General features: G+C 36.7%; 1 protein-coding gene across 4 annotated transcripts in view; it reads right to left on the bottom strand.

Moving 5' to 3' along the window:
- Window positions 1–12,966, bottom strand: part of TOX (thymocyte selection associated high mobility group box) — a 279,011-nt gene that overhangs the window by 20,411 nt on the left and 245,634 nt on the right. For all 4 annotated transcript variants that reach the window (XM_039868877.1, XM_039868879.1, XM_039868878.1 and 1 more), the window contains exons 5-6: window positions 10,875–11,105; window positions 21–101 (exon numbers count right to left, since the gene is read on the bottom strand). In XM_039868877.1, coding sequence (XP_039724811.1) covers window positions 21–101; window positions 10,875–11,105 — 312 coding nt within the window. The remainder of the gene's footprint in view (window positions 1–20; window positions 102–10,874; window positions 11,106–12,966) is intronic.

Genomic DNA, 12,966 nt, shown 5'->3' with positions numbered 1-12,966 from the left:
ACCACACTATTGCACGTTACCTTGGATACAAGGCTGGCTCTGTATGCTGCTAGTTGCTTCAGGTACTCCTTCTTTGCAGCCTCGGTTTTCTTTTTATAGACCTGTGACAACAACAAAGAGTCTTAAATTAGAAAGTGCATCTGCTTTTGTTTCCAGAGAAGTACAATGCAGAATGATAATTGCGTGCGCGCACACACACACACACACACACACACACACACACGATTATAAAATATAATAATATATCTCCCCAAAGACTGTGTTCTTTTACTGAAACAGATTTGGTAATAAACTAGATAAGAAGAAGATTAACAATAATAAGAATTTCCATTTTACGTAAAGCATATGAAAGGATTTATCTGGTTTGCTTTGAGAGCGGAGGTAGTTTGCTTGAAAACATACTATTGACAGAGGTTCCCAAGGAAACCACACTCGAGTATACAAGCCATTCACATTTATATAATGGGCAGATAATTCTACAGTGCTTTCAAGTCCTGCTATATATGTACCATGCTAAATATCAAAACAAGGACAGAATTCAAAGATGACCAATTAAGTTCAATAAGTAAATCAAGGAACCGTTATGGAGTTGGCAGTTTCATCACTATTTAAAAAATTCGAGCCTTGAAGTTCTATTTTCAAAGACTCAGGAACTGGTAATGGCAGTCAAAGGCACATTTGGGAATGCAAAGGAGACCCCGAAGGGCTGACTGCATGCATGCCATGCCGTGTAGCCTACTTTGGTCATGTCCTTTCCAACAAAAACACTGAGTGACATGACTCTGTGGACACCTCATTGTGAAAAGGTAAAAACGTTCTGAAATGAACTTCAGTTTACAGAAGTTTTCATTTTTCAGAGGGAATCATCTTGAAAAGTAAAATCATCCTAAATTAGCAAAAGTACTGAAAAATGACTTGTTGCTATGCTAAAGGTCACATCACTAAGTTAAACAGAAAGGGGTTATTAGAGTTGAAAATGAAAGACTAGCAAAGTGAACACACATGGTTGCTACCATTAAGTTGATTCTTTCAAGTCTTTCGAGTGTTTTTTTTTTTAAATACCCTTTTGAAATCAGTCCTAAAGAACAAAATGTTTTTCACCATTTATTGTGTAAATGGAAGTATATTTTCATCAACGAAACTATTTTAAATTTCCCACATTTTGAATTTTACAGCAGGGAATGAGGCTTGGCTAATATTTCGTAATGCTGAGTTCAAAAACAGATCAGTACTGAAAAGAGGCACAGATCAGTACTGAAAAGAGGCTTTGGAATTAGTCAGAATAGTTAAATATAAATTACGTCTAAGGACCAAATATCTGCCAAAGTCGGCAGCAGAGATCAATTTATGGTTTCTAGTGCTGAAGGTGGTTTGGTGAGCCCAGGCTCCACTGTGAAATTCAAGATGAGAGAAATATTATTTACTCATGAATATTTTAATTAAAGCAGACGTTTTACTTAAGATAAACAAATGACTAACCTTGTCAACAGAATTATAAAGGACTCTGAAATGAATGTGCTAATTGTTCTCTCCTTTTAAGGAGGTCTTCAGCCTAGACTTTTATACTTGGCATGTTGATATAATGAAAGGCAATTATAATAAAGCAATTAAGAATTCACACAATATTATCATATAATCATTGTGCCATCTTTACTAAATTTGAAACTAAAGAAATTTAAAAGAAGTTTTTTTTTTCCCATAAAAAGCTAATAAATCCTTTGCTTTAAGTATAAGAGTATTCTAAATTTACTGAGCTAATTATTGGCAGTCAAATTCAAATTTTTTTTTGGAAATTCACATGTGAAAACAAATAAATGCTAGTGTATGGAAAATGCCTTTGAGTAATACGATCCATGTATATTATATGCCCGGGTTCAGCCACAATCAGAAACACCAAGCTCTCCTGCTTTTTATTGATTTCTTTTTTTATTTCTAGTTTTTCCTTCAATTTCTTCTTTAAGAAATAATTTATATTTAATGACCTTAAACTGGCAACGTTTACATTTACTTTTAATACCCTAAAAATGTTTCAAGAGGATTTTTTTCCTATAGAGACAGAAATCCTATTCAGAACTTTAAAGTATTTTACTAAATACCTTATATCTTTGATGGTAGTTTGCATTTGTATGCTCCAAGCACTTCTATCATGTTTTTATTCATATGCTACTTACTCTGAGCGATCCGAAGGCAGCTAACTGGAACTACCCTTAAATTCCAAAGGTAAATATAACACACTTGGGTCCATAGCAATGCCCTAAGCATCATTTCTAAGTGGCAGCAGATAGGACAGTTTACCAGATGGCCTGACTGTAGGTCCTATCATCTTTCTTGCATTTAGTTTCCACTGGAACAGCGACTGTGTTACCACGGCGTTATCCCTTTGTTGGGCTATCAGTAGTTAACATCGCACAAAGTGTTAACGTTCCTGAAATTTGTTGATTGACAACCACAGGAGAAAGGTGGTTAACAATGTACTTCAGGCTGAATATGTGCCCGCTGGTTTCACTCGGGGATCGATGTTGTTATGGGATGCCTGACTAGCATTCAGAATGCCCTGTTTTCTACAAATGGCTCCCTATTGGCTATTGATGATTGGCTATGTGGGATCATCGCATAAGTGCCTAACTACCACTTTAAAAAAGAGTGAACTCATCACGTCACATTACGTGGATTGATGGATCCACTCTTTCCTGAATAGCTGCAGATGTTCAGAGGAAGGATGCAGAGGGCGGTCATTTCAGGAGGTATAGTTCTGTCATTGTGTTTAAAGGAGTAGTTCAGCTCGGAATTAAAATCCGAGGCAGTTTCCGCAACAGTAATTTGGAACCTCCACCTTTGAGAACTACCTAATGGTTTCAATATTACACATCCTGTATGTCTTTCTAAAATTTTAAAGGATGCTTTTTAAAAATATTCTATATTTGTTGAAAATGTCTAAAGAGAAACCTCAAATGTATGAGAGAATGATAAAAATATGTAAGAATTCCATACATAGGTGAAGTAGGGGAAATTCTTACTTTAGAACAGATATTTAAAAACCATCAGTCAAAAGTTCCTCAAAAATGTTTCAAAGCCCCTATTTATGGATGGAGAAAGGCTCCTACTTGCAGAAACCAAAGATGATGCTGACTGCCTTTGGCAATGAACGGCCCACTTCAATGATCAAGGAGGATGGGTCTGATTTATGTCAAAGTTAAGTTTGGGAAAGAAACGGTCTCTCTCTCTCAGGGAAAGACAAATATTTTAAAGATATGTGATTCATACAGTAAATATTAGTACTCAGTCGAGCTACAGAATGGCTGCCAAATGGTCTACAGCTGTTTGAAATAAAGTGCAAAGTTGGCCAGATGGGGATTTAAAAATCATAATACATCATTTATCATTTTCCTCAGCTCATCCAAACACTTTTGAATTCATCCTGTCCTAACTTAGTTATACGCTGTGGTTTGTTATTCTAAGAAAGCTACCATATCCTATCTAAAGATTGCATCTCAGTGGTTAAACTAAAACATATATAATGGCTAAACTAAAACATACGTAGACAGACATCAAATAGCAATTCTACAGAATCCATATCCTGTTCATGTAATCTAGTGATTCACTGAATCATTTTTGAAATGCTCTAAATACCAGCATGTACACATGTTTTTATAAGCTAATAATCTCTAATTGAAATCAGCAGTTCAATATCAATGACTATAATAAACTCAAATAGAAAAAAATTCTAATACAATCTGTCATTTTACTCTTTTACTCTCTGCTCTTTTCCCAAACAATCCATCCAATTCATACAAAAAAGCAAACTCTTATAAATACCATTTAATTCTTTCTTCCTTCCTTCATTTCTGCTTAGGCCCTTAGTTAATCTCCAGTTATAGTTTATTCCAACCAAGCCCTTACAGTAATAATAAGAAAAAAATATAATTCTTACAATTCTGGATTCTATTCAAACACTATAAAAAAAAGCTAAAGACATTTTTTTTGGGGGGGTTGACTTCAAATGTAGTTTTCTTTTCTCATTACAAATTCATATTTATAGAAAATACTTAGAAATAGTTATGTATAAGAAATGACAATTTAACCACAATTCCCTGCCATATCCTTTAGAAATTAATGTTTGCAGCTTCTTTTAATGCTGTTTTATTTAGAACAGTGAAAGGAAGTACATCAGTATTTTATATAGAACTTAGTCTTTAAACACAGTTAAACTTCATGTTGTGTAACTTGCTCGGCATTTTCTTAAGCAATCCAGAACTCAAAGAACTTTAAAAAGTAGTATTCAGAGGATTGAAAATATTATACAATGTGTGAAAAATCTTGCTATCGATTATTTTCGGGGACCATCTGAATCTGTCTAAAAGGTCTACACATTAACAGTTGTAACCTATTTCTGGAATGGTAGGTATCAGAAACAAGCTCCTTTTCTGAAAAAATGGATACAAAATATATCTGTTCATTTATTAAATGAGGATGACTTGGGCAAGTTTGATGTCATTCAATTACATTTAACAATATATTGAATGTCTGATATGTGCCTGCTGCGGTGTGAGGCACTGAAGCTATAAAATCAAAAAGAACATTAAAAGTATGCCTCTATTAAGTGCATTTTTTATGTTAAGCACTTTACGTATATTGTGTAATTTTCTCAACAGGAATGTTGCAATGGCATTTATTACCACCATTCTACAGATCAGAAAACACAGAGTAAAATGAGTAATTATTTTCCAGAGAAGAAAATGCAGACCAAAAGGGGTAATTACTTTACCCAGTATCTTACAGCAAGATGGCAGAACCATGGTGTGAATCAAATTGATCTGGTATGAAGGTTCCATGATCATTTACTCAATGATCCTCCTAGCTTCATGAGAATACCCTAGATGCCTTTCCAAGACTCACAACTGCAGGAGTCTGCTCTCTTTTGTCCACAGCTGAAGCCCCAGCTTACAAGGCAGTGCATGGTATGTAGTAGGTGCTCATGAAATATTCATAATTGAGGGGATAGTTCCTAGTTTCAGGGTTTTCCTTCTGTGAGTCAGTCTAAGCACGAATGCTCATGAAAAAGTACTAAATTGAATCTTCTGTTTTAAAATACACATCACCGGAAATAGATAATTTGATACATTGATATGCAACCCACCAACCTCACACATCTTTGCCGACGATACCTAAAGCACAACCGATGTGAATGAATTTTTTATTCAAATTCTCTCCCTACCAATATCATGGAAACTTTCAAGAGAAATGTCTGTTCCCGTTGTCTATGAGCATAGGTTATTTCTACATGGGTACTACGTATGTTTATGCTGGCATGCGATAATCCCATTTATGTACAAAGCATTCTACCTGAATTTAAGAAGTCAAATATGCTCACCATTTCATGTAATAATTTTAATTGCTCAGCTTTTTATGAATATAAAATTTTCTTTTATTCTACAGTTTATGAAATGGACAATAAAGGATGTTTCCCACATCCTTTACGTCTAATTTTAACAAATTTGGAAAACGTATGCTGTTTATAAGGAAATGAACAAGATGAACACATGTGTGAATGTTATAGTGCAACGGGATTTTAGTTAACCTTAAGTACTGTTGACGTAAAACCCAAATTTTATCATAAGATAAGGGGGAGGAAAGAAAAACCCAGTACCATCTCAGTAGTGGGTGTGTGAGCACCAATGAGGAGTAAATGATTTGATTCTGTGGGCTCAGAGGGTTTGTCAGCTGCCTCGTAAGTATAATTCTGGCTCTTCATATCCCTGCTGCTTCTAATTTAGCAGGACAGGCTCATAATTGAAGCAAATTAACTATTTACACTTGCCACTTCTACCAGGGGAAGAGGACACAGCAGCGGGAAAGAATGAGTAGGAAATTACATTCTTCCCACTTGTGTCAGATCTCTCCTTATATAAACACATTAACAGTAATTTCGTGAGGCGTCAAACATAGGAATAAATACTGAGGGATAAAATAATGAGGTGTTGCTATTGAGCGAACTGCTATGGCTAATATCCTTGAATATGAATTATGCATCCTGAAAGAAGGCATATGTTATAGTATTCAAACATTTCCCTGCAAGTGATATCTGCTCATTAGGCTCTGGATCTCGAGGTAAATCTACTCTCCTCCTCCATCGACGACGTGGCCAGCTAGCAGTTACAAAAATACACTCCCTGGGCTCCGTGGGCTGCGGTTCGACTGTACCAAACCCTGACCGGGCCTTCCACTCCATTTTTAGCCTAACAGCATATTTATTTAGTTCTTTGGCTGGAGCTTTAAAGCCATTTAATGTAATGTAAACAAGAACATTTTGTTTGTAATTTGCTAAATGTATTACAGCCCGACTGTGTCTCCAATTAGGAACTTAAGGTTCATTTAGTAATTTACATCTGGTTCTGATTTAAGGTGACTTTCCTTTTCCACTTAAGAACCGACTTTCCATAGCTAAAAAGGACCCCAGAACCCTTTATAGCTCTTTGGACCAATCCTTTCTGCTTGAAAGCTGGGCAGACTCTTTAATTTAGTAGGATTTCATTTGTTCTCTATTGTCACCGTGGACCTAGATACTGGACTTCGATGACCAGAATCAGAGAATTCAGAAATAACGGGGGTAGACAGAAAATTTAGCTGGAACCTCATAAAAAAAGATGCCGAGGATTGCTGACACTCAGGAGTGCTGATATAAAGGGTGTGATATTGTCGCGTTATTATTTTTCTCCCTCTGTAGGTTCCAGTCAGTGAAAGATAAGTAGAAAAGACCAACATCCCAGCAATACTTATGCTTTATTTCCCCCTCTCCATCTGGTGCCTTTTAAACAACTTAGTATGCTTCTGAAATGGGCTCTCCATTGTCTTACGAATCATTAGCATTTAAAACCTCCGGTTGGGATCCCAAACACAATTCTGCTCCCATTCCGGATTCAGTACCATCTTCCAAAGTATTAAAATGGAGAGATCTCTGATATGTGAAGTTTGTTCAGTGGCTTTGGTAGGAATGATTCATAAGGGAGATTTTGTGTTCCTGGAGGATTTTTATCGCTTCTTTCAGCTTCCTTTAGATTTTTCTTCTTAGAGAGATTCTTCACAGAAACCAAAGTACATATAGTTTCTCACTCACCATAGATTCTGAAAATAAAGATCTGCCCTCTGCAGTGGCTTCTTATTCCCGCCTATCCTCCACAATGAGGAAGCATGTGATATAAACACACAGCAGCTCTATTAGTCATGTTCCCTCTGGCTGGTAAGAAAACATGCAATTGTAATCTCACTAATAACTGTTTTTCCTTAAATATTGTAATTTTCCGAGCCCCTAATAAGTCATCAATAATTTTGTCCATTTTTTCCCAGTTTGTGTTTATTTTGAAGCTGTTCATAATTGTGGGCTATTATGACAACAGGATTTTTGAACAATTTGATGCATGAAATCCTAGCCTTCTACTCAAACCAGCTGTCTGCACAATGCCACTAGCATCACGTTCTGTAACATGCACATTTGTCCTAAATTTCGAAGTTTAATGGTCCGCCTCTAATCTACTCTCGCAACATTCCTTTAAAAATACATAGCAGTATGTGTACTCCCCAATTTGAATATTAAATGAGAGTAAAATACAATTAATTTAAGTTTGAAACAGAGATATTACATTATGTTGGCACAATGAGTCAACATAAAGGGAAAGAACAGGTGGTGATACACCATAATAACACTTTTGGATATTTTGCTGAAATTCTCTTGATGCCCAAATGTGCATTCTAGGCGAGCATGTTCTCTTTGCTGGCAATTCTTGCAAATTCTAAGAGAAGGGCTGCCATATAGCAGCAAAGCAGTGGCCCATCTGATGCAAGATGCTCCCTTTTGTAAGCACGCCATCTGATTTCATTCATTAGACCCCTTCTCTGCTTGTCCCTGGGATGGGCCTGCATCCTTTGGGTATCATACATCATATGTCTTTTTAACAACTGGAATTGATTATGAAGTTGCTTTATAATATCCAATGAGTTATGGAGTCAACTACTATATAATTTCATCCTTTATTTATAAAACAAATGCTCTGGACCCCCCCGCCCCCCGCAACTATTTTCATTAAGAGACAACACAAAGATAGACTCATTGGAAATAAAATTCAGAAGAGAAGAAGGAAAACATTTTGTCATTGCATATATACAAATTAAAAACCTTAAACATCACATCATAATCATGATTGTGCCTCCATTAGAAAGGCTTAGCCCAATTTTGAAAGGCAGAATGGGAAGATGGGAGTAATTTCCCTTTTTAATGTGAAAGTTGAAAACAATAAATGTCATATTCTCTGGATCTGTCAATACCTTATATGGGCAGATAAAAAGAAAGTGGAATATTATCTTAATATTCCCCTCTTGCTGTAATAAAAATAAAAGACCTTATTATAATAGAATTAGTGAGTAAAACCTACAGGTTTATATTTGCTGCCTTGAGAAATCACCTCACTTTCATCATAAGAACTTTATTCTTTTCCACCAGAAACGTGGGTACAAGTACTGACTTTTTATATTGATAATGTAAAGGACCATTTGTGGGCTACGGAAAACCTTTGTAGACCTCCGCCTTTTAAAACTACTAGTCTTAAAACCACATGAGTTCCTCTGGTGAATGTGGGAAATAATTTGGAAAAGTTACTTAAGGTCAGGAAAATAGATAAAAAGGAGTCAGATGGCTGGTAGTATAGGCAACTGATGTTTCTTGAAATAAAACTTTTGACAAAGTAGAAGTTAGGGGAGCTCAGATGAGCTATGGAACAACACTCCCAGCTCAGCTGCTGAGTCTGGGGCAGGGGAGGAGGCTGAGTCTTCAGAAGGGAGCTGTGTGTGTCCTCTGATGAACAGGAGTTGCTGCACAGAGTCCCTAAGGAGGGCAGTCACTTTCTGGATGTCTCCTCTGGGACATGTTATCACACAAAGTAAAAGAGTTGATAGCATTGAAGCCTAGTGCTAAGAATACACACAGGGGTTATCCAAGCAGAGAGAGAGGCATCATGGGCCGAGCAGGGAGGCAGAGTGGTGACAGAATCCAGAGAACGAGGTGGGGTTGGGATTCCTGGTGGACGTGCGCTGTTTCGCAATCAGCAATGTTCTATGGGCGGAGGGATGAAGTTACTGTACAATTGCACTGTGAATGGCCAGCACCACTCGGGAACCACACCTCAGCATTGGGACTGTGAGAGCAAATGGGTCCGAGTTAGGATCAAAACCAGTTCTAAAATCCTGAAACAATTATAGCATTTTCAATAGAGTCATAAAACACAATGTCAAATCCTCTCTTAATAGTGAGATGGGAATTTTAATCAGGTGGGCAGAGAAGGCTTCGGGGATGTATTTTCCATCCTTGAAGACGACTCTTGTGACATGGTGCTCCATGTGATAGGCCTATGCTTTCCTATGAAGCCATTTCCTGGGACTGGCAATCTTGAAAAGGGTGTAAGAAAACATGTAGAGATTTCTGATTGCTAAAGAAAGACAGCTTTGGGTTACAGAAAAAGGGGGGTTGGGGGAGAATTAGGGGGGGCAGGTTCTACGTTTCTTTAGCAACTGGTTTTACCATTACAACTATAACTGATTTTGTAGAGTTTATTAGAAAAGAACTGTAAGTTGAGTGAAAAGTTCTAGTCATAGTAATTCTATGCACCAGCCAGGCAATCTTAAGACATATCATTGAAGGGAATGGAGACTGTCTTGTTTTCTGCCATATCTCCAGTGTCTAGAACAGTGCCTGGGACACACAGTAAAGGCTCAGCAAATATTTGTTGAATGAATAAGTGAATGAATTTAACTATCTGGCCCATTTCATAATCTGCAAAAGTTGGACAGAAGTATCTATAAGTATTGAGTAGAACAAATAAGCTAGATCATATGAAAATGGTCTTAAAAGTATAAAACACTATATACGTTATAGATGTTTATCTACATCTACACATATAGGTACTTCTGGATGCATATAGGTTTGAGATTTTCTGTTTCTCACATACTTCTCTGGACCTGATAAGGAGAGGTAAAAGTCTCAAGAATCAAATATGAAAGTAATACATCATTAATGCAATTCCGTATTCTGCAACAGCTAAAGCTGCCTATAGCTAATTGTTTCAATGATTATACTTTAATGATAATGCTTATATAATTTCTTCTCTGTGACAATGAAATTTTAGAAGGTGACAGTGGCAATCTAGTCCCTGGTTTAGAAATATGAGATCAGTGTTGCTTCTTTGTTGAGGTGGGCTATATCTATATGCTAAACTCTTGTTCTCGCTCCATGATTTCCAAGATGCTTTGGGCCGAGATGTAAAGTGTCTCATGTAGCCCTCCCTAAGCATGGACCTCAGTCCCATCACGACAATCCTTGAGAGAAGGAAATAAGTAGGCATCTGGTCCTATTTAACACTGCAGAGAAATACGGCATATGTGGGATTGAATAACACACACTGATAGCCCTTAAATTTGAGGTTCATTTAAAAAAGGCAAAGGGGTTTTGATGACAAAAGGGTAAATAGTAAGTGCTAAACAGAGGTGTGGACAGTTTTCAAAATGCTTTTAGTATTTTTTTAGCCTTTATGATCACATTGGCAGCATTAAGGAATGATGTAATCCTGGCTGGGGTATGTAAAAGTCCTTCCAAAAGTAACTACACTATATAAACTTTAAAACAAAGGAACTAACATTGCTATTTATAGAGGAGTAATAAAAGAGTATAAAATTCTGTGAAAGTCTCCTGAAGTCTGGTTCTGATAGGCTACATTCTTAGCGTTAGTTCTAGTATCTGAATTCACCCAGTCCTCACAAGCCATTTCTTTAGAGCGGATACACTTTTTCAAATCATGCTGATTCCCACTTTATTTTACATCTTTTCTTACCTGTTTTTGCTCTTCTCCTAAACCATCCCACATTGAAGCCACAATTTTGGAAACTTCACCAAAGGTAGCATTTGGATTTTGGCCCTTGATGGCGGCCTGAGTATCACGAAAGAACAGCGCATAGGCAGACACAGGCTTCTGGGGCTCATTGGGGTCCTTCTTCTTCTTCTTTTTGGGGGTTTTTGGTTTTTTCCCCATGTCAGAGGCAGGTCGCTTCTCTCCGCCATTGACCTGAAATAAAAATAAAATCAGAATTACAGAGGAACTTAGAAAATTTGGGGACAAATCATGTCGTTGTTCTCTTTTGAGACTTACACAGATATTCATACAGATCACACAAACACACATAGACATTTCAAAGAGACATTTGGTTTTGTCGTTGTTGCTATTTCTCAGATGAAACTTCATATTTCATATAGATTTTGTATTCATCCCTCTTCTGCCTAATTTACATAGCTTTAAAATAATATGATTGATTCTTTTTATAATATTGTTATACTATTAAATATTACCCCTTCACTCTCTTTGCTTTTCCTTTCTCTCTTTCAGGAAGCTGAATGACAAGCAGCATTATAACTGTGACAGCTGTAAATTCCTCTGGCAGTAACTTTAGTATATGAATAATCTTAGTTGTTTTCTTCTGGGAAGTTTATCCTTTTCTTTCTAATTATGAACCATGGTGGGTAACATGTCCAATAAATAAAGTTGAGTGGCTTTTGATGTTGCACTTAGGTCTATATGATGCTTCCGGGAAAACTTAGCAATGCTCATGGTTTAGAGAATGACATAATTTGGACTCTGAATCAGTGCTGTCCAACAGAACTTTCTGCAATGAGGGGGAAGTTCTACAGTCTGCACAATTAGGTATAGTAGTGGCCACTGCCACAGGTAACTAATGAGCATGTAAAATGCAGCTAACATGAATAAGAAATGATATTTTATATTTTATTTAATTTTAATTGCTTTAAATTTAAATAGCTACATGTGGCTCGTGGCTACCATATTGGAGAGTAAATCTCTGGAAACTATATTCTAAAATCTAGATATTTCTAAAACAATTTTATACTCAATTGAAAAATAGATTCTATTTTCTCATTGGCCTCATTTCTTCTACTGCAAACCAGTCACAGTGCCATTTTGTGATGTTCTTTAAAACTTTCAAATACTATTCAAATGTTAATTATAACATGGTAGAAGCTTCAAAAAAATTCACTGAATGAATGGAAAGAAATGACCTTAATACTGATTTGTGATGCCATATGGTCACAGTTTAAAAGATATGCCTAAGAACCAAAAAGACAGGAAAATGGCTAAGTGAATTGTCTTTTGTAAGAAAGCTACTTAAGAGATTATCATTTTAAAATTGTCTATCGAAGCAGATCAAACAACCCCATGGAGACAGGGTGCGCTGAACTGAGCTGACAAGCTAACGTAAATTAACACTAGAAGATAACTTCCCCAGGATGGATCTGATAGGTGAGCCTGTCAGAGGGCTAGCAGGCCCTGACCTGAGTTGATACTGGTCAAACCTGTATAATAGTTCTTCACTAAACATGTAGGCAAATATGACCTATAAGAGTGATTCTCAAATATGGCTGCACAATAGAATCATCTAGGAAACTTTTAAATAATATCCAGATGTCCAAACTGTTTTTACTCTACTCTGATTAAATCAGAATGACTAGGAGTCTGGGACACTGGCCTTAGTCTATTTCTCCAACTGGCATTTAAATACTTAAGAGATAAAACAAACAAGCTAACTTTCCCTTTGCCCTAAGGCTACTTATAGCCATATCTTTCTTCACTTTACAACCAAACTTTACCAGGCGGTTGTCATGCTGGCTGTACGCAGCTTCTGCAATTCACTTCAGTGTGCCTTCCCATCACTATACTCTCAGTAAGGTCACCAAGGGCCACATAAATCTAACGGACTTTTTAGATTTCCCCTGACTTGATTTTTCACTGTGAGTGTCTTCCCTTCCAAGGATTCCATTTCCCCTCATAGCACATGTCAAACTTGTACTCATACAATAATTTATGTAATTAAATCTTCTTCAGTTCCACAGTGTAAGCATCATGAGAAGAGGTCTAC

Source organism: Pteropus medius, unplaced genomic scaffold (assembly GCF_902729225.1).
Source record: "Pteropus medius unplaced genomic scaffold, Ma_sr-lr_union100, whole genome shotgun sequence".
NCBI lineage: Eukaryota > Metazoa > Chordata > Mammalia > Chiroptera > Pteropodidae > Pteropus > Pteropus medius.
This window is presented reverse-complemented; position numbering and strand designations above follow the sequence as displayed.